We start from the raw sequence: 22,055 nt of genomic DNA, 5'->3' as shown, positions 1-22,055 counted from the left end.
GTGATGATTTTTTTGTATGAAATTTATGGTGTGGTGGCAAGGATTAGTGGAAACGCTAGTAGTAGACGCTCATGCTGGATCTGGCAACCCCTAGTCTGGGGGAGGCGGAGAGGATACCACGCTCTCCAGTATTTTGAATGTGATTGCAGTAGCAGTTTTGGCCACAATCCTACATACGGCACCTTTAACCCTTTCATGCATAGTGTTCACTACAGTGGACAGTTATTCTACAGCTGTTCTATTCTTTATTCATGGGTTTTGTTGTGTTAGTTCCATATCAGCCAACATAGTGGAGCTTATGCATCATCCCAAACACTGCAATTCATACAATTATTGTAACTTTGCTGCTCTTGATAAACCTGATCTGCAGTCACATGTTTTAGTTTAAATCAATTGCGAATTGTTATTACACTGTAATTAACAGATTTCTGAAACAAAACGTTTTTTTTTTTTTTTGTTTGTTTTGTTTTTTTGTATATCCTCCTGAGACCTAGCAATGCATTTTGTCCTCTGTAGGGGACAAAAGTTTGACAGTTTAACTTAAAAAATACTGTCCATTGCAAAGGACATTCCATTAAAAAAAATCAATCAATGAATAAAAATAATTTTTAAAATGTACCTGAAAAAACTGTTGCATTATGCAGTTTCCAATTCAAGACAATGTTTTAATGTAAAAAAGCTAAAATTATCAATTTCCTGGGTCTCAGGAGGATATTATCTCCATGAAATGAGTAATAACTAGTATTAGAGTATGAATAAAATGTGAGAAAACATATGATTAGGACTCATTAAAAATGTTTTTATGTCATAGTTTTCACACAGTATATCACTTTCTGATGATGAGTTTTAAATGCACGTTTCTTTACTTCAAAAATTACATGCATGGTGTCCAGCTGAGTGGACATTTTTGTAACTCCATGAAAAATAGGTTCATAAAAAAAAAAAAATCAATTGCATTGCTTTTTCATGCTTAAAGAGGAATAAAAACATTCAAGAAAAAAATATTGACTAAGGTTCTCATAATTCATGCATGAAAGGGTTAAAGAACTTGTTGCATCTGAAACATATTAATCACTGCACTAATTATCTAATGGAAGTATCTGAACTACTCACATTGTTATCCCTTTTAAGATATTCTAACAGGCTGCCTAGGTGTGTTCATGTTTTCTTTGCAATAAAAGTGTCAGAAAATGTCTTTTTTTGCCAGTTCTTTTCCACCTTTGTTTTCAATAGCTGGCCATTAATTATCATTATTATAAATAATCAATGCTTAAAAACAGTGTGTTTTAGTAAAAAAAAAAAAAAAGAAAAAGCATTTTTAACAATTTTTAGCATGTTAATTATCAGAAACAACTGGAATTGTCCATAATGAAACTTTTTGAGATTGCAAAAATAAACTTTCATCCATTTTACATCAGCTTAAACATGCTTTTTGGTCTTGAACATTCAGTATCTATATCACAGGTGTCAAACATGTGGCCCGGGGGCCAAATCTGGCCCGCCAAAGGGTCCAATCCGGCCCGCGGGATGAATTTGTGAAAAATTGCAAAAATTACACTGAAGATATTAACAATCAATGATGTCAAAATCATTTTAATTCAGGTTCCACATACAGACACATACAGTCCAATTAGATTTCAAATGGGTTAGAACCAGTAAAATATTATCATGATAACCTATAAATAATGACAACCCCAAATTTTCTCTTTGTTTTTTTGGCGTAAAAAAGTAAAATTACATGAAAATATTTACAATACCATACTGTACATTTACAAAAAATGTGAATAACCTGAACAAATATGAACAACGGAAATGTCTTAAGAGAATTAAATACAATTTTACCAATATTCTGCCTCTTACTAAATGTTTTGTGTGATTGTAATGCACATGTGTAAATGATAAACTAATAAACCGAGGCAGAATATTGTTAAAATTGAACTTGTTTTTCTTAAGACAATTCAAGTTGTTCATGTTATTCAGATTTTTAAGGAAACTTTGTAGATGTAAACCTGATCATAATAGAATTTTACTTTTTTCACTGTTGTTATTTTACTGGTCCGACCCACTTAAGATCAAATTGGGACTGAACGTGGCCCCTGAACTAAAATGAGTTTGACACCCCAACCCTGATTTATATTATGGATTCATATTTGTTATTTCCTGTCAATTTTTAGCCTGTGAGGAAGTTCCTTTCTCCTTGTAATAGAGTCCCACATTGCTGCCGTAAAGTGTTATATAGTGTTGGAAAGCTCAGGATCTCAGCTTTTCATTGCCATTTGAATGTTGTAGATAGCACAAAGGTTTCAGGAGTTACAGTAATTTGAATGCTGTAAAAATGCAGCGCTGGAGAGATTGCCGTCGTTTAATCTCCTAAGACCCAGTAAGTGAATATTTTTGCTTTTTTACAGTATATAATTACCTTAATTGGAAACGGCATGATACAACAGTTTTTTCAGATACATTTTTTTTTTTTTTAATGAAAAAATAAAGGAAGGTCATCAATTATTTTTCAATTATTTTTTCATAAATTTTTGGGGGGATCCTGCACACCTCTCTTTTAATTTTTTTTTTATCTAATGTCCTTTTTGGTGGATTTTTTTTTTTTTTTAAGTAAAGCTGTGAAACTCTTGTCCACTACAGAGGACAAAAATGCATTGCTGGGTCTCAAGAGGTTAAGGGTTAAATCCAGGAAGTGACTGTTTTTTGCAGCTCAGTGTAACACCATGCATGTCTGCTAATAACTAACATTCACAGAGGTCTGTCATAATTACCTTATGCCACAGGGTTTAGTTTTATAGAGTCCAGTCGTCGCCAGATGTAAAAGCTCTAATAAAAGCAAACTCTATTCATTTTACACATTCTCATATCTCGAGGCAAATAAATCCCAGTTGAGGCAGTTAAAGTAAAGAGAGATATTTTTGCTCATCTCATTGTAATATCTTTCATTTTAAATGATCTAAGAAGTTGGATTGTTGAGCCGCATTATGTAATAAATTCCCATTATGTAATAAAAGTTCAAAATGTAATAAGAATGTCACGTCATCTTGTAATATAGCCGCATTATGTAATAAACTGACGCATTTTGTAATAAACTACCTCAGTGCATTATGTAGTAAATTTTTTCGCATTATGTAGTAAGTTAATACAATTTGAGAAGTTTATTACAAAATGCACTTGAAACATTTTTATTTTCAGGAAAATGTAATGTGCTAAATTAATCTTTAAACTGTGTGGTTAAAGTTCTGCTTACATTACCTGTAGCTCCTGTGACTAATTTCTTCTAAATTGCTCTGAAATTATATTAATTTGGATTGTTATTACATAATGAACCATGCAATTACATTTTTTTTTTTAAATAAAAATGTGTCAAGTGCATTTTGTAATAAATTTCTCAAATTGTAATAACTTACTACATAATGTGAAAAAATTTATTACATAATGCATTGAGGTAGTTTATTACAAAATGCATCAGTTTATTACATAATGCGGCTTTATTACAAGATGACGTGACATTCTTATTACATTTTGAACTTTTATTACATAATGGGAATTTATTACATAATGCGGCTCAACATGGATTCGCCCCATCAGAATGATTCTCTCATCTGTTTCAAAACAAAGAATTAGTGTTAAAACTGGAAACATTTGACAGATGACGATGCATTACTTTATTTCTCTTGTGCTTGAATTGGGTTTGTTAAGAGAATGAAAATAAAACAGTAATTTCTAAAATAAAGTTAAAGACGGCAGCTCAGTTTAGAGATGTACAGTAAGTGATATGTAGGGTCAAAAAAATGCTTCATGCTCTTGTTTTCCAGCCCGTTTTTTTTCCTCACACTTTTTATTTGTAGAGAAAATCCTCCTACAGTAGCAGTGTTTTGCAGCTATACTGCAAGTCATCCAGAAAAATGTTGCTGTGAACATAGCCTATTTATTAGTGCAACTGTGGGACTTGACAAAGTTGCTCTGAATGTCAGAGGTTGTTTTTCACTTAATGGTTGTAGATGTTGACGTGCTCTAACGGTTGAGCTGGCTACTTTATCCACCAGAGGATACGGCGCCGGCTTTGGAAATGGAAGTTCAACTATGTAGGCTGTTTGAGGTTTTCTTTTTCCACTGGTTCTTAACCCTTAGGGGTCCGCGGTTACGGCCCTGTGACTGAATCCCATGATATTTTCAACACATAGCGTCGGAAGTCGGTCACATAGATCACGGGGGACAATTGCATTCAGAAGTGCGGACTTGAAATACTCTCCCACATTTTATTTGATGTTGATAGAACAAATACAACCGGAGATATGATGGTTTGAATCCAGAGTAAAAGTATGAAAATGAGTTACAGCAGGCGTTATATTTCTGAACGTATCTTCGTTGTTTTTGTCCTTTTTCAAAACGGAAAAAACTGGTCGAATCTGTGGAATCTAATCCACAGACTGCATTAGCAGTAAAGGTAAGGGTGAGAATGACCCCCACCTGAACCGGATGTGGAAACCGGGAGGACCAGGGGGGTGAGAAAGCACCTATGTAAAGACATGCTTTTATGTCAAATATTTGAGTGTAGTTTTGATTTATTACAATTTTAATTTTATATACCTAACATTTGGAACCAATATTCACTTTTAAAGTCTTTGAAAAGGTTCGTTAAGCATCTTTGTGTTATTTATGCAATAAATTATATACATTTTTCAAATGGAATTTTATGTTTTTTGTGTGTTTTTTGGTCTTTTGTGTTGATATATACGGTGGCCCAGAGGTGCAACAGCCCAAAAAATTGTCCACTATAAGAAAAACAAGACAACAGCCCAAAAAATTATCCACTATAAGAAAAAAAAGACAACAGCTCAAAAAATTATCCACTATAAGAAAAAAACAGACAACAGCCCAAAAAATTATCCACTATAAGAAAAAAAAGACAACAGCCCAAAAAATTATCCACTCTGTATTTTTAAAATAGCTTTATTTTTAGCGCGCCGACCTCCACTTCTGGTGGGTTACCTTCGTTAGCATTAGCCACATTAGCTCAAGGCCTTAAAAATTTTCACCCTATGCTTCTATTTTTTCTGGTGGCCTTAATTTTAAAGCAAGAGACTTTTTGAAAAGGTGGATGATGTTTTTTTTTTCTTTTAGTGAATATTTTTTTGGGCTGTTCTCTTTTTTTTTTTATAGTGGATAGTTTTTTGGGCTGTTCTCTTTTTTTTTCTTATAGTGGATAATTTTTTGGGCTGTTCTCTTTTTCTCTTTTAATGGGTAATTTTTTGGGCTGTTCTCTTTTTTTCTTATAGTGGATAATTTTTTGGGGTGTTCTCTTCTTTTTCTTTTAGTGGATAATTTTTTGGGCTGTTCTCTTTTTTCTTATAGTGGACAATTTTTTGGGCCGTTTTGTTTTTTTTCTTTTAGTGGATAATTTTTTGGGCTGTTGCACCTCTGGGCCACCACAGATATAGTAGGTTAAAGTGAAAAAATAATAGGCAGATGATATAGATGAAGCTGTACTGAAAAACAAACAAACAAACAAACAAACATGGGTATAATAAACATTTCTTTTTATGGTATATAATGACAAAATCAAAAGTACTCAAAAACAGCCAAAATAGGCTCAGACCACTAAGGGTTAAACGCTAAGTGATGGACAGATGCTGATAATGCCAGCAGGTCTACATGTTGCCCTTGCCTAAATTAATAAATGATAATTAGCTATATCGTCTATTGCAAGTTCCTGTGATGCTTCCTCAGCTGTTTGTCCTCAATTAAAGTTGTTTTTCTGCTCATTTGCTCAGATAATAATCTCCTTTGCTGGTAAACAAGGTTTTGTAAGGCTAAGCATGCTCTGAGTGCTTTTACTGCTGATTCTTATCCTTCTCACAATATACTCAGGGTTGCATCCGCAGGTAAATATTTCATCATTCACTATTCAGGGGAAAACATCCTCCGACTTAATTCCACACGGAGGTTAATCCTCAGATTATACACATTTTGTAGATCCAATTCACAGAATTTCATCCTCTCGGGGCCTTAAAAGATGATTTGTCGCGCTGCATCACAAACTCTAACAACTCCTGCTGCTGTGATCACATGCACATTTTAAAAACACAGTGAAGCAAGTGGGTCTGGTGTGAAAGAAAACAGCCTTCAATTTGTGATCAATACGATTTTTTTTTTTTTTTTTACGACCCAAGTCATCACTTTGGACTTTGTTTTCCCCCACAGGATATTTTTTTATGACAGTTTCTCTTTTATTAGATTGTGAAATGGAGAGACAGGATAGACAAGACTGAGAAGGAGGTCGGAGATATGAGATGACAGAGAGTCAGATACAAAACTGACCTTCCTGACCTTAGTCGTGTCCCGAAGATCGTGATATAAACAGAACCGAGAGCACAAAAAGTTTGTCCTACGTAGTTGTCCTCGCAAAAATGACTTTGACAGGTCTTATCTAAAACACTTTGATCTGACAGCAGTTTTGAAAAGACCCAGTAGTTGCTTTTCCATTGGACATCTGCGCAAAACTTTACCGATATTTACTAAATGTCGAAAAAACAGAAGTGCGTAATGTTGGTTTTTCCATTAAATCACAAATGCGATGATTTGTTTATTATCGTGAGATGACACGAGAAGTCATTCCATAAACATGGTGACGAATGTAAATATTGTGTTGATTTACAGATATATTCATTATTATTATATATTACCCCTCTATCTCGTGCTAAATTAAAAAATGATTGGGTTTCCTGGTGTGTCCACACATACCACAACATGTTTCTTCTTCTTCGCTTGTTATAACATCCGTCAACATCTGTTTTTTTAATTCACCTGACTCTAGTTGCGAAAAAAGGTCTTTCCATTGCAGTTTTGCATGATATACCATTTGCGCTAAGCCTGAAAAACCACCTCTTACCAGCGCAAAAACTTTTAATCGAAAAATGAGACTTTTGGTGAAATTGTCGTTTTTTTCCATTAGGTAAATTTTTATGTGCAAGTTATATTTACACAGTTTGAGGTTCAATTGAAAAGCAACTAGTGATAAGCAAAGCAGAAGTTCCATTATGTCTTTCATCCTTTCTTGCATTGCCTTGAAGCCTCACTTTGCCGATTATAAACTCTATTGTCAGTATGTTAGAGATTTTCTTGATTTTCTTATATATTACCCCTCTACCTCGTACTAAATTATAAAATGATTGAGTTTCCTGGTGTGTCCTCACATACTACATGTTTCTTCTTCTTCGCTTGTTGTAACGTCTGTCAACCTCCATTTTTTTAGTTCACCTGACTCTAGTTGCGAAAAAAGGTCTTTCCATTGCAGTTTTGCATGATATACCATTTGCGCTACACCTGAAAAACCACCTCTTACCAGCGCCAAAACTTGTGATCGAAAAATGAGACTTTTGGCGAAATTGGCGTTTTTCCATTAGGTACATTTTTTATGTGCAAGTTATATTTGCACAGTTTTAGGGTTAATGGAAAAACAACTAGTGATAAACAAAGCAGAAGTTCCATTATGTCTTTCATCCTTTCTTGCATTGCCTTGAAGCCTCACTTTGCCGATTATAAACTCTATTGTCAGTATGTTAGAGATTTTCTTGATTTTCTTATTTATTACCCCTCTATCTCGAACTAAATTAAAAAATGATTGGGTTTCGGGGTGTGTCCACACATACCATGACATGTTTCTTCTTCTTCGCTTGTTTTAACATCTGTCAACTTCCGTTTTTTTAATTCACCTGACTCTAGTTGCGTAAAAAGGTCTTTCCATTGCAGTTTTGTGTGATATACCATTTGCACTACACCGGAAACACCACCTCTTGCCAGCGCAAAAACTTTTAATCGAAAAATGAGACTTTTGGCAAAATTGTCATTTTTCCATTAGGTAAGTTTTTATGTGCAAGTTATATTTGCGCAATTTGAGGGTCAATGGAAAAACAACTAGTGATACTTTGGTAGCACTTCCCAAATGATTTTTTTTCTTGATGTAACCTTTTTTATGTGATTTATCACCAATTATTATAATATTATCCACTGTAATTTTCAGTTTTTTCTTTTTTTTGTAACTTAAATCTTTATTGAGTTTTATGTACAATTATAAGAGTAACCAAAAAAACAAACAAACCAAATAAAAAACCAAAACGTGATTTGCCTTTTTGTCAGTGAAAATCGTATATTTTCCTGCATAGGCTTTGAAAAAAAAATCAGTGTTCTATTTCAATTGTTATTAGACTGTAATTAACAGGGGTTTATTGTTGCTTTTTTAAACAAAAAGTTTTTTTTTTTTTTTTTTTTTGCATATTATCTCCATGAAGTGAGTAATAACTAGTATTAGTGTGTTAAAATGAGAGAAAACATCAGATTAGCAGCATTAAACATGTTTTTATTTCAGTTTTCACACAGTATATCAGTAAATGCGTGTTTTTTTGCTTGTAAAATTAAATGCATAGTGTTACGGTGAGTGGACATTTTTGTAACTCCATGAAAAATAGGTTCATGAAAAAAATTCAGTTGCATTGTTTGTTGTTTTTTGTTGTTGTTTTTTTGTTTTTTTCATGCCCAAAGTGGAATAAAAATCACTCGGGGGAAAATAATCTTGATTAAGGTTCTCATAATTCATGCATGAAAGGGTTAAATTATACATTTACATTCAGATTCAGATTTATTAATGAACATACACTTAGACATAAGGAACCACAAGACACAATATTAAAAAAAAAAATACAGGGTGGGGAAGCAAAATTTACAATATTTTGAGGCAGGGATTGAAAGACAGTGTATGACCAGTTAGTTTATTGAAAGTCATGAGAATTTATTTGCCACAAGAAAATGTACATAATAGAAAATGTTTTTATTCTATGTGTCCTCCTTCTTTCTCAATAACTGCCTTCACACGCTTCCTGAAACTTGCGCAAGTGTTCCTCAAATATTGGGGTGACAACTTCTCCCATTCTTCTTTAATAGTATCTTCCAGACTTTCTCCTAATAGTTTTGCTCATAGTCATTCTCTTCTTTCCATTATAAACAGTCTTTATGGACACTCCAACTATTTTTGAAATCTCCTTTGGTGTGACGAGTGCATTCAGCAAATCACACACTCTTTGACGTTTGCTTTCCTGATTACTCATATGGGAAAAAGTTTCTGAAAAGGTATGGATAATAGTGTTAGGTATGATTATGACATCAATATATGTTTGGTTTCAAAACAACTGACGTAGTGCCTGCTGAGAAAAAACAACTAAATGTTCATTGTAAATTTTGCTTCCCCACCCTGTATATATATACAACAAACCTACAAACCTATTAAACCCCAAAAAAGAGAAAAAAAAACAAAACACAACAAAAAAAACCAGCAACATAAATAATATTACCAGCTCCTCTTTACAATGCTCATTTAAATATAATTTCTGACAGGGTTGGAACAGCTTTATTACTCCAGTTCTCCGTCCAACCTCCCTCGATGCCGGTCCGGTTGCAACTGATGAAAGTTCGCATCGATCTCCTGCAGAGTGTAACTATGAGCTCAAGTACTGAAAGCTGCAAGAATGGAGCACATGTCTTGTATTTCCTGTGTCATGTGTAGGACAAGCACACACATAAAAGCAGTCTCATAGACACACATGAAGCCATATATGGACGCTGCGAAATACATTTGTCCTCTGGGACGTGGTCGATAAACGTCTGTGACTTAAAGCCCCTGGATTAACCTGTGGTTGCCCGATTGCCGCTTGTAAGTCGTTTTAAGTTCTTCACGCTCAGTTGCGTTGCCGCATCGTCGTCCAATCAAACCCTAATCCAGGTTTTTTTTTTCCAGCCTAATGCCTATTGACTTTCCACAGAGGTCTTGGAATCAATTCCTCAACTGAGTACACAGGATGCTCTGTGGTTAATGGCAGCAGCCAAACAGGTCTGAAGAATGTCTTTATGTGTCAACGAATGGAAATTAGACAAGAGTGTGTGTGTTGTTACTGAGGAATGTACTGTACTGTCTCCTCCTTTAGCGCTCAAGTTGTCTTTTTCCTGTCTTTTCCCTCTTTCTCCTCCTCCCCCGTCGCCTCATCGCTCCCTCTCTTTCGCGTCGTCCTGCTCTTTCTCTGTCGTCGCCGCTGTCTGTAGGAGTGAATGATGAGGGAGGGTCCCGCTCCATCCGTCACTGTTGATGGTGTGAGTGTGCGTATGTGTGTATGCATGTGTGTGTGTGTGTGTGTATGTGTGTGTGCATGCATGTCATCTGGCGCCGGGTGGCCTCCCACTGATGTAAGAGGGATCCGTCATGTCTCTCTGTCACAACAGCAGACATGCATGAGTGGATGTACACACCGTAACACACACACACACACACACAGATGTCTAAACACACACACAGTCCTCTGGTCTCCTCTAAAACTCTGCACACAACAGAGTACTTGTGGATACTTCAAGTTCGCATGGATCATATTTGCACTTCAAATTTCTTTCTTTTCTTTATCTTTTTGTTTCCTCTTCTTCTTGTTTTGTTCTATTGTTTATATCTGGTACCTGCACTGAAAAGAAATGCAATTACACATTGAACATTTTGCGAATTCAGAGCCTAAAAATCTTCATGGTACTAATTTAGAACAGCCTTTAAAGATATTAACAAGTCTGTGTTAGTACAGAGTAGTAACATTGTTCTAAACCAGAGGTGTCAAACATGTGGCCCGGGGCCAAATCCGGCCCACCAAAGGGTCCAGTCTGGCCCCTGGGATGAATTTGTGAAATGCAAAAATTCCACTGAAGATATTAATCCTTTTAGTTCAGGTTCCACATACAGACCAATTTAGTCTCAAGTGGGTTGGATCAGTAAAATAGTATCATAATAACCTATAAATATTAACTTTAGCTTTATTTATAGAGCCCATTTCATCCACAAGGCAGACTCAATGTGTTTCACAACAGGTACAGTATATAATATAAAATATGGATATGAAAACAAACAACAGTCAAATAAACAGTAGAAGAAGGGAATGGATACTCACAACTCCAAATTTTTCTCCTTGTAAATGTAAAGATTTTTATGTCATTTTACTGTATTTACACTAAAACAAACTATTATTTCACAAAAACGCGAATAACCTGAACAAATATGAACATTTTAAAATGTCTGAAGTGTAAGTTTACCAATATTCTGCCTGTTATTCAATGTTTTGTGTGTTTGTAGATCCACTGTGATCTGTAAGTTGTAATTTACACGTGTAAATGATAAACTGAGACATAATATTGTTAAAATTGCATTTACTTTTCTTAAGAAATTTCAGTTTGCTCAGGTTATTTCCATTGTTTTAAAGGATAGTTGGTAGATGTAGACATTTTCATCGCATAATTTTACTTTTTAACATAGAGGAAAGTTTGGAGTTGACATTATTTGTATATTATTATGTTATTATTTCACTGGTCCATCCCACTTAAGATCAAATTTGGCTTAATGTGGCCCCTGAACTAAAATGAATTTGACACCCCTGCTCTAAACCAATGATTTATATTATTTCTGCATCTTAACTCCAAAGTTGCATCATATTGCTGGGGTCATCACAGCCATCAGCTAACAGTACATCCTGGAGTTTGGTGCATAAAAGCCACCCAGAAATATGTTCTCACCTCTGATTTGTAACAGTTCTACAACTTGTGTAGTTTTCAGTGTGTTTAAAAAAACAAAAAAAACATGGCCATTTGGGGAGAGCTGAGTATTATGGCGTGGCAACCAAGGTTATTATGAAATGATGAAAACTAGAATTGAAAAGGATTTTCGTTAACTGAAATAAATAAAAACTATAATTAAAAGAAAAAAAACATAACGAACTGAAACTGTATTGTGTGCTTACAAAACTAACTAAAATGGATAAAAATTATGGATAAAATTCCCTTAGTTTTCGTCTTTGTCAATGTCGGATTGATACGAAATCGATTTATTTCGCTCTAGCAGTTTTCTCTGCTGTCACCATACGAGACTTGACGGTCCGTCACTTGTGGTCACTTGTGGTTTCCAGTCGTCTTCTGGTCCCACTCTACCTGGAAACATGGAGACTAAAGTTGGGAGAAAGCAGCAGAGTCCTGTCTGGTATTTATTTGAATACGACAGAGAAGAAGAGAAAAGATACAACAAAATTAAAATTAATACTAAAACTAAACTAAAACTAAGCATTTGGGGAAAAAAATTAAAACTAATAAAAACTATCAAACCTGCTCTAAAAACGAATCAAAACTAACTGAATTAGAGAAAAAAAAAAGTCAAAACTAAATAAAACTAAACTAGAATGAAAAATCCAAAACTATTATAACCTTGGTGGCAACCAGACACAAGTTTATTTTGAAGCATCATAAACAGCAGCAATAGAAGCAGCTGAAGCACCAGGTTGCCGGTGTGTTTGGAGCACCCCCTGCTGAACACTGAAGGAACTGCATCAATAATATGAAGGACTTGTTTGGATCTTTTGACCAGGTTAGATTAGAGGTGACTCATTTGACAAGTAACTGTCAGTGCTTTTACTTAGCGGACAAGGTCAGCATTGGTTATCTTTAAATGTTTTGGCTGTGGAGGTGTGAGAAAGTCATCCAGTTTGCAGTAAAAAGAAAAAAACCATGAACAGATGTGTGTGTCCCCTGTGTTTTTGTCATGTGAGTAATGTGTCAGCTGAAATGACTGCTTAATGATCTGTTATCCTATAAAGCAGCATTGCTCATGTGGCGAGATCTGCTTTAATTCACGTAATTACTCCATGAATGGACTTGAATGAACGCGTCTGTCTTCGAGTTGTGCGGCGGTGATCAGAGGATGCAGCACCGAACCCATGTAATCGCATAAATCGTGTCCCCCAAATTCACACACACACACACACACACACACATACATACACACAGTGGATGCGACGTTACACACTGCAGTGCAAATGCAGTTAATGATAGCAATCTGATTACACCTTCCAAGAGACTCCAGACCTTTGGATTTGGCTCTGTGCTATTAGAGCTAAGTTAATGGGTGGGCGAGGAAATGAATGGCTGCCTAAGTGAATGGATGTGTAATTAAAGAATGGGCGATACAGTCAATGTAATTAGCTTGTTTATGTGCGGTACAATGGATATAGGCAGGCGTTGAGGCTGCATCCTGGCACCCGCGGTGGCAGACGAGCAGAGAGAAAGAGGAGATAGAAGACGGAACGCAGGAGGAGAGAGGGCGAGAGACGAAGGGAACGTATGAGATAGAGGGTGGGGGGGGAGAGAGAGAGAGAGAGAGAGAGAGAGAGAGAGAGTAAACTCCTTATTCAGGCCTTTTCTGCTCACCCGTCACATCAAGGCTCCAAATCAATCCCGCAAATTGGTTTGTTCCTCGACAAGGTTACCAAATGACGGAGGGATGGAGGGAATGAAGTGAAGAAGGAGGCTGAATATGAGATAGAGAGGGAATATTTGAGAGCTGTAACGACAGACAAATAGAGAAGGGTGTGTGTATATGTGTGTGTATGTGTATGTGTATGTGTGTGATGTGAGGATGGGGGATGTCCCAGTGTTGACATATTGTCTAAAGCAGAGCTATGCACGTCTGTATTATTCAGTGTGTGTGTGTGTGTGTGTGTGTGTGTGTGTGTGTGTGTGTGTGTGTGTGTGTGTGAGCTGAAGGCTAACTGTGGGGTCGCTAAAGCATGGAGGAGGTGAAGGATCCGGTTGATTGTTGTTGGTTACAGGTAAACTGAACCAGCTGAGTTATGGCGTCGCACCTTGCAAACTGCTCGTTCCATGTGGCAAATAAGTGTGTGCGCACGCTGCAATGAGTTTGTTGGTGTGTGTGTGTGTGTGTGTATATGTGTGTGCTCATGCAGCCACAGATGCTCCTGTAACCCTGTCACTATGAAATGTGGGCCCCATTTCCTCCCATTCCCAGCTGAGCCAATGGAATGGGAGAGTAAATATATAAATAATAGGACAGATAAAAAATGGCAGACGCTCCAAATGTATTATTCTTCTCCTCTTGACCTGACGCACATGCTTCAATGTGTGTGTGTGTGTGTGTGTGTGTCTTTCAGGAACACTTCACGCCAGAGTGTAAGTTCAAGGAGTGTGTGTTCGAGAACTACTACGTCACCTACTCATCCATCCTGTACAGACAGACTCAATCAGGTCGAGCCTGGTACATCGGCATCAACCGGGATGGACAGGTCATGAAGGGGAATCGAGTCAAGAAGACTAAAGGAGCTGCACACTTTCTGCCCAAACTCATTGAAGGTATTACAAATTGGTTTATACTGTGTAAACTGATAAGACAAATTAGGGGAAATGAGAGTCTTGAAGGATACCGAAAGATAGCATCGTTAGCGCTAAGTGTTCTGTGGAATACGTTACTGTCAATCACACTTTGCCCAAATGAAGTGTGTGAACTTACATGTTCTGTGGTAGAAGGTACCGTTCTGTCATGATGCTGTTGCTCCTATAACATACATGCAGTGGCGGCACCAGGATTTTAAAAGTGGGGGGGCAACTGGAGGGCAAAGAAAATGTTGGGAGGGTGGGCAAAAAAATTTCATGTATAGCGCGAAATTAACACTTTGCACTTTAGCGACTATATATACAGGGTGGGGAAGCAAAATTTACAATATTTGAGGCAGGGATTGAAAGACAGTGTATGACCAATTAGTTTATTGAAAAGTCATGAGAATTTATTTGCCACAAGAAAATTGACATAATAGAAAATGTTTTTATTCTATGTGTCGTCCTTCTTTCTCAATAACTGCCTTCACACGCTTCCTGAAACTTGCGCAAGTGTTCCTCAAATATTCGGGTGACAACTTCTCCCATTCTTCTTTAATAGTATCTTCCAGACTTTCTCGTAATAGTTTTGCTCATAGTCATTCTCTTCTTTCCATTATAAACAGTCTTTATGGACACTCCAACTATTTTTGAAATCTCCTTTGGTGTGACGAGTGCATTCAGCAAATCACACACTCTTTGACGTTTGCTTTCCTGATTACTCATATGGGCAAAAGTTTCTGAAAGGTATGGATAATAGTGTTAGGTATGATTATGACATCAATATATGTTTGGTTTCAAAACAACTGATGTAGTGCCTGCTGAGAAAAAACAACTAAATGTTCATTGTAAATTTTGCTTCCCCACCCTGTATACGCATATATACAGGGTGTCCCATAAGTCTCCATACATAGGAGACATAATATATTCCATACATATATGGTTCTAACATGTATTTCTTCATATTTCTTCTTTTTAGTTCTTCAGCAGACACACATTGAAATGTGTTCCCGACAAAATGGCAATGATATAGAGCATATTATATAATAAAAATGGTTTATGTCAAGAAACGTTTTATTTTTCCTATGTATGGAGACTTATGGGACACCCTGTATATATGTATATATATATATATATATATATATATATATATATATATATATATATATATATATATATATATATATATACACATATATATATATATATATATATATATATATATATATATATATATATACACATATATACATATAGCTTATCCGTTACACTTTATATAGAGGGCAATTTTAGCTAAAATTAGGTAATACTTAATGTATTCAAGGTATTTGTTAAAAACTACAGCATGAACAACTCAGACTTTCTGTTATGATTATTTAGGTACAATCTACTTTCACATATTTTTCTAAACACATCAGAAAAACATGCGGCAAACAAACAGCAATACCAATGTATGCAAGTTAATAGATGTTGAAAACAAAATAAAACTAATAGCCTAACCAACTAATCAAACAAAACGTATGTATACAATGGCTTCCACTACATGCACATGTATATAATCACTGACAACATCTGTAGGCTTAGGTCCACTTTCATACCGACCGGTATAATCTTCTAGCAGAAATTTAAATTGAGTGATAACACAGACCTGAACAGTTAACAAAACTATCTGTAATTAATAGTTGGGTTCAAAACATAAAAAACTTGTCCTTATACTATTCGTGCTAATTCTTTGCTTTACAATTGTTATGTAGAAGAAAGATGAATGTGATACAAGCGGAGGTATTAATCCATTCCAGAACTGAAGTGGGGCTTTGGACAGTGACCAGCTGGCCTTTGAGAGAACCCTCTATAGATGCGTGCATGGAGGAGGGGGGGGGCTGTCTGCCTGGTTGTATTATAAGTGTATCAAAATGTGTTATGTACGCTTTCATTGATGGATTTTTCATATTTCTTCATTGTCCAAATTTTCCCAAAGATTTACCCAAATCTGGGTGGGGGGGGGGGCAACTGGGGGGCCAAAGGTTGTGACTGGGGGAGCATTTGCCTCCCCCCCCTTGGTGCCGCCACTGCATACATAGCAACACATGTAATCAAAAATACACCAATTCCTGCTTGTTTAAGATTCTAGTTTATGCTCAAAGACTTAGACAGCAGCTTAAAACCAAAAGCATGTACTGATGTAACATGACTAATAATTTCAGAACCACTCATCCTATCAATGCAATTCAATAATTCAGGTAAAATGCAGTTTCTCAGCTTTTAGGGGCATTAAATATGAGCTATTTGGATGTTCAGAGGCCCTGTAGTGAACATGGAAACAACCACAGTTATAATAGTTTTGGATTTTTCATTATAGTTTAGTTTTATTTAGTTTTGACTTTTTTTTTTCTCTAATTCAGTGAGTTTTAATTAGTTTTTAGAGCAGGTTTGCTAGTTTTTATTAGTTTGCGTTTTCTTCTAAATGCTTAGTTTTAGTTTAGTTTTATTTTTTCATGTCATCTCCGTCATATTCAAATAAATCCCAGACAGGACTCTGCTGCTTTCTCCCAACTTTAGTCTGCATGTTTCCAGGAAGAGTGGGGATGAGAAGATGACTAAACAATAAGTGACGAGAAATGACGTAACGTGAAGTGTCGTATGGTGCCGCTAGCTAAAATTGCTCAAACGAAATAAATCCATTTCAAATCAATCTGACATTTACAAAGACGAAAACTAAGGGAGTTTTATCCATAATTTTTATGCGTTTTAGTTAGTTTTGTAAGCACACAATACAGTTTCAGTTATCGTTTCTTTCTTTTAATTATAGTTTTTATTTATTTCAGTTAACGAAAATGTTTTTTCAATTCTAGTTTTTGTCATTTCGTTAGTTTTCGTTAACGATAATTACCTTGGAAACAACATCATGTAGTTTTACAAATGGCAGTGGTTGTAGAGGCGAATCTCAATGCAAAATTTCAAGAGTTACCTGGCCAAGAAAAGCAGCGTAACACACAGTTTCTGACAAGACAAGACATAATCAGCACATAATAAAAAAAAAAACTTGAAATCAGTAGTGGCAAAACAATCATTTGTGCAAGTTTAAAAACAGTTACAAGCTCATTGATATCACGCTCCTTTAGCCTTTGTATGGTGTTTGGGTCTGTGGGACCCGTTTTCATTTTTTATTAAAAGAAAATTGATGAGTAATTACTTTTTTTAATGAATTTTTTCTTCTCACATTTTGATTATTTTACATTTTATTAAAAAAACCAAACTAAAATCGAGTACCACTTCAATTCATAAATGTGATCTAGCAAAGGCAAACGGCATGTATTCAACATATATGCTTTTTATGTTGCTTGTAATTGGGATGAAGTAAACATCTGTTGAGTATTTTAACATAAAATTGTTTGATTATGTTGGATTAAAAACCCACAAATGCAGCGGGTCCACCATACCCACGAACACTAGCTGAAGAGCAAAAATATGAACACCACACAAGGGTTAAAATAGCTTTAAATTCACCAATAGTAAAAAGTTCAGATAGTTGTAGGTTGTTTTGCAGGGCATTCTATGCAGAGGGGGCAGCATACTTTGTGGTCAATTGTGATATATTTTCCTGAAAAATTCGCTTTTTCTTTTGTTTTTTAGTTGCGATATAATAACCTCTGAATATACTCAGAGCTTTTATGAAAATCTACATGATCAGTAAATTAGATAAAGAAAAATACCTGATTTTCAATGAAAAATGCAAAATACAGAGAAAAATGTTATAATAAATGGTGATAAATCTTTTTGGAAAAGGTTAAATGTAGAGAAAAATAGTTTTAAGTCTAAGCTGATTTAAATTAAAGGATTCAGAAAATAATTTAACATCTTATGCAGCAACTTGTTTTTATACGATCCCAAATCAGGTGAGGGTTGTATGGAAAAAGCACATAATAACAGAATTTGGACAATGAGTTGAAAAAGCTGATGTCAGCAGGTGATTCTTATCAGGATTTGTTCAAAAGCAGCTGAGTCCTTCAGAAGCAAAGATGGATCAGCACAGAAAGGCTCCAATTTAACGGTCCTTAAAGGGGTCATATTTTGCTAAACCCACTTTTATTAGTCTGTGGTTCATTTATTTGTGTATTTGGACCCTAATAGTTCATAAAGTTTGAATTTAAACCCTCCAGGTGCTGCAAAGTTATCTTTATATTAATTTCGGCAAAAACTGAGTGGATTTCTACAACCTGTTTTAATTCCTGCTTAATTTGTTATGTTTTATAACCAGTTACATTTGCACATATAAGGTCAAGACTTTTGATGAATATTTCTCAGAGTACGACATAATTGTTTATCAGCAGCAGCAGTTGTAGTAAAAACTGAAAATATGTTCAAACTTCGAGCCGATTACCTAAAATGTTCAGTTGTTGGTTGAACGGGACAGAGCAGCACAGCCAACAACCTGGAGGGGGTGGGGCATGAAGTGGCTCATTTGCATTTAAAGGGCCAGCGCTCAAAACAACTTTTCTGGTGTCATTACTCAGAAATAGGGTTGAAGATGGACCTGTGGAGTTGAATTAATGAAGAATTCAGACCCAAACAGCATTTACAGTTTATGTAGACCACAAGGAAATGTTTAAAAATGCATAATTCTACATATGTTTTGGAACTGTCCTTGTGTCAAAATATACTGGACCAAGATATTTCAGACTTTATCCGAAATCTTAAAAAAATAACTCAAACCAGATCCGGTTTTTGCTTTGTTTGGTGTGAAGCCGGCTGCTGTAGAACTTTCCAACAACCAAAACAGTATGATATGTTTTGTGGTGTTGCTAGCGTGAAGATTAATCCTATTAAATTGGAAACAAAAAACTCCCCCCGCCCATTCAGCCTTAATGAGAGAAGTAATGAAACACAACTGGAAAAAATTAAATTTTCATTAAAAGGGAAATTAAATGCATTCCACTTAACATGGCAACCTTTCATTGATTATTTTAATAATGCAAATGGGTAAACAACTTAGGATTGGCGATATATGATGTCCTCAGTTTGGTTTTTGATGCTCATTGTTTACTGTTGTTTGTGTGCTTTTTGTTTTACTGCGTGTTCTCATTTTTCTTTGCATTGAGCGCAATAATTGTATATGAACACGTCTTTGTTACTATATGAAAAAACTCAATAAAGAGAATTAAAAAAATTTTTTTTTAAAAATGCATTATTCCATTTTAAGAAAAGCAAAATATCACTCCTTTAAATATAAATATTTTCCCACTATGTAATTTAACATAATTAAAAGATTCAAGGAATTTGGAGGAATTTCTCTGGTCTTACGACTTTGGGGATTTTTATTATGAGATGAATGGATGAATTTTAGCAAATAACTTTACAATAATAAGTTAACCAGATAAAATATTAACTCTATATTAAATCATTACTGTCTACTGTTTTCTGTATTGTCTTAGTTTTGTCTCATTTGAGGTTATAAATCCAGTTTTCACGGCCATTTTACCTTTTAGCTCTTTGTTTGGCTTAACCTGCTCCTCATGGAAAAATCCAATCTTTTAGCAGCTGAAAACTCCCATTATGTTCAGCAGCTCATCATTTACTTTGTCTGTCTGGTATTTGGTGCTAGGCAGGTGGAGCACAATGGATTCATCTCAGCTTTTGAGGTTTCCCAGTTGTAAAAAAAAAACAAAAAACGATAGTGACAGTGGTAAAATTATACGACACTGCTGTCTCATTAGGAAAATTTGTCATTAACTCTTGAATTTTTTTTTTTTTTTTAATCGATTTACAAGAAAAGAAAGCAGTTCTGATACTAATCTGAGTTGTGGTCATTTATCTGTGTGTGACCTTTTCTGTCCACAGTGGCCATGTACAGGGAGCCGTCTCTACACGACGTAGCTGAGCAGAGTCCGCCCAGGAAAACGCCCAAGACCTCCAGTGACTCACCTGTACTCCAGAACGGCAAGAAAGACCCTCAATCTAAAACCAAAACCTCCTCCTCCTAGCGCTCAGAGACACAGGGGGAGGAGGTGTGGAGGACACATAAACAGGGTTGTTAGGGCTACCCCCACCTGCTGCCTGCAGCATGACCCCATGATGACTTTGCAACGCGTGGGTGTGAAGTTGGAGAAAATAAGCAGGTCTGGGCAAAGTGGAGGTTTCAGAGGATTTCATTCTGCCCCTCCTTCAAAACTGGCTAACGGAAGGGAAGCCGCTTTTACCTTCGCAGACGTCCATCCACACCAGCCCTCCACCTTCTTATTTAATAACCTCGTGGCTAGCAGAGCCTGGGATTTAAAAGCAATAACTCCATGAAGAAGGCAGACAGTTGCCTAGCGTCTTATAGCATGTCACCACAGTGTGTTTAACCTGCTGGAAGGGAATCCCACTCGCCTTGAAGCCACCATGAGTGGCATCCTTCCAGTCAACCAAATATCTAAGCAAAGTCTTCCTGGTTTTACCACAATGGGTGCGTCGGTTAAAGCCGTCCCTCTGCAGCACACACTTTACAAATGGGTTGAGTTTGTCTTTCCCATCAGGGTTCCGCACTTCTGTTAGCCATGCTAATGCAAGGCTTTCACAGGGAACCTTGCAGACTTTTGTTCTGCAGCCATCTGCTCACTCTTCTTCTGTGTGTGTCAGCGACTTTATAAGATGGCCCGGATACTTGTCAGCCCTGTTTGTGTGTTTGTGTGTGTGTGTGTGTGTATGTTCATTCCCTCCCCAACCTCATCTTCTTTCATTCACCTTTGGTGCGATTTGATTAGTTTGTGACATGGACTCAATTTTCCACTTGGTGGCACAAGAAAACCCCTCCCATCCTCGCTGGCTCTGTTAATGGAGTCTGGGGCTGATCAGGATCTTTCGACCCTTAAACGAGGGGCCAAGAGCTCCCCCGGCACACCACACAACAACACACACTCACACAGATTCATTACTACACTGACATTTCAACACAATCCCACTACGATGTGTGTGCTGCATGTACACACTTTAGCAGCAGCAACCGAAGAAAATGATCTCACACCGTCACACACTTAACACAATGACATTATTACACAGACACTCACAAATGCACACATGCCGACACAGAAGCGAGTGTGTGTGCAGGTTCTGGGAGATGATGAGGATGTCATCATGGAGATGGGGTGCTGATGGTGCCTGACTGTAGCTTGTGATTGCACTGCAATAGCTTTCTTCACTGTGGCTAACCATGCATTCCACAAGGCCTGCATGGCCTTATGGTCCTTTCTTTAACTCGTGATCGTTTTATCCAGAAAATACAGAAAAAGTGACTCTCATTAAATTATTGTATCCAAAGTATGCTACATAAGTGTGCAAACTTATATTCCAATATGTTGATGCACAAAGTACAAACAAGGGGGTCGTGCTCACTTCTCACATAGGAAACAGTGTCTTTTCATAGGTTTCCTTCACTCATAGAAGAGGTGATTGAAAAAAAAAAATCACTTTTAGAGGCTTTTATATATAACACCTCTGGACCCTCTGGTACATCAAAATTTAATGACCTAAGCCTGACCCAAGACCTGAAGCTATATTTTTGTTAGCTTTCCACACAAACCCTCAATGCACTGGTCTTTCTGCTTCTTTTATCCCTACAGGTCATAGTTAGTTATAGCTATATCAACCTGCATCACTGGATTAATGACAAAGAAAGAAGAGCATATTTTAATAAGTAATATTCAAAAAGAACCAAACACAAGATCACATCATTTTCCATTTGGTATTTTTGGGGACTGACCCATTCTAGAGATTAAAAGTGAAAATACGGTGGTCTCATCAGGCCACATATCAGATATGTTTATGTTTTTTTTTTCTTGCTT

The 22,055-nt window shown here is 36.3% G+C and overlaps 1 protein-coding gene across 1 annotated transcript in view; it reads left to right on the top strand.

Moving 5' to 3' along the window:
* Positions 1 to 21,746, top strand: part of fgf11a (fibroblast growth factor 11a) — a 215,435-nt gene extending 193,689 nt beyond the window's left edge. Inside the window, exons 5-6 of the mRNA XM_030162516.1 lie at positions 14,016 to 14,214; positions 20,074 to 21,746. Coding sequence (XP_030018376.1) covers positions 14,016 to 14,214; positions 20,074 to 20,216 — 342 coding nt within the window. The 3' untranslated portion in view covers positions 20,217 to 21,746. The remainder of the gene's footprint in view (positions 1 to 14,015; positions 14,215 to 20,073) is intronic.
* The last annotated feature ends 309 nt before the right edge of the window (positions 21,747 to 22,055 follow it).

The sequence above is a fragment of the Sphaeramia orbicularis genome, chromosome 18 (genome assembly GCF_902148855.1).
Source record: "Sphaeramia orbicularis chromosome 18, fSphaOr1.1, whole genome shotgun sequence".
NCBI lineage: Eukaryota > Metazoa > Chordata > Actinopteri > Kurtiformes > Apogonidae > Sphaeramia > Sphaeramia orbicularis.
This window is presented reverse-complemented; position numbering and strand designations above follow the sequence as displayed.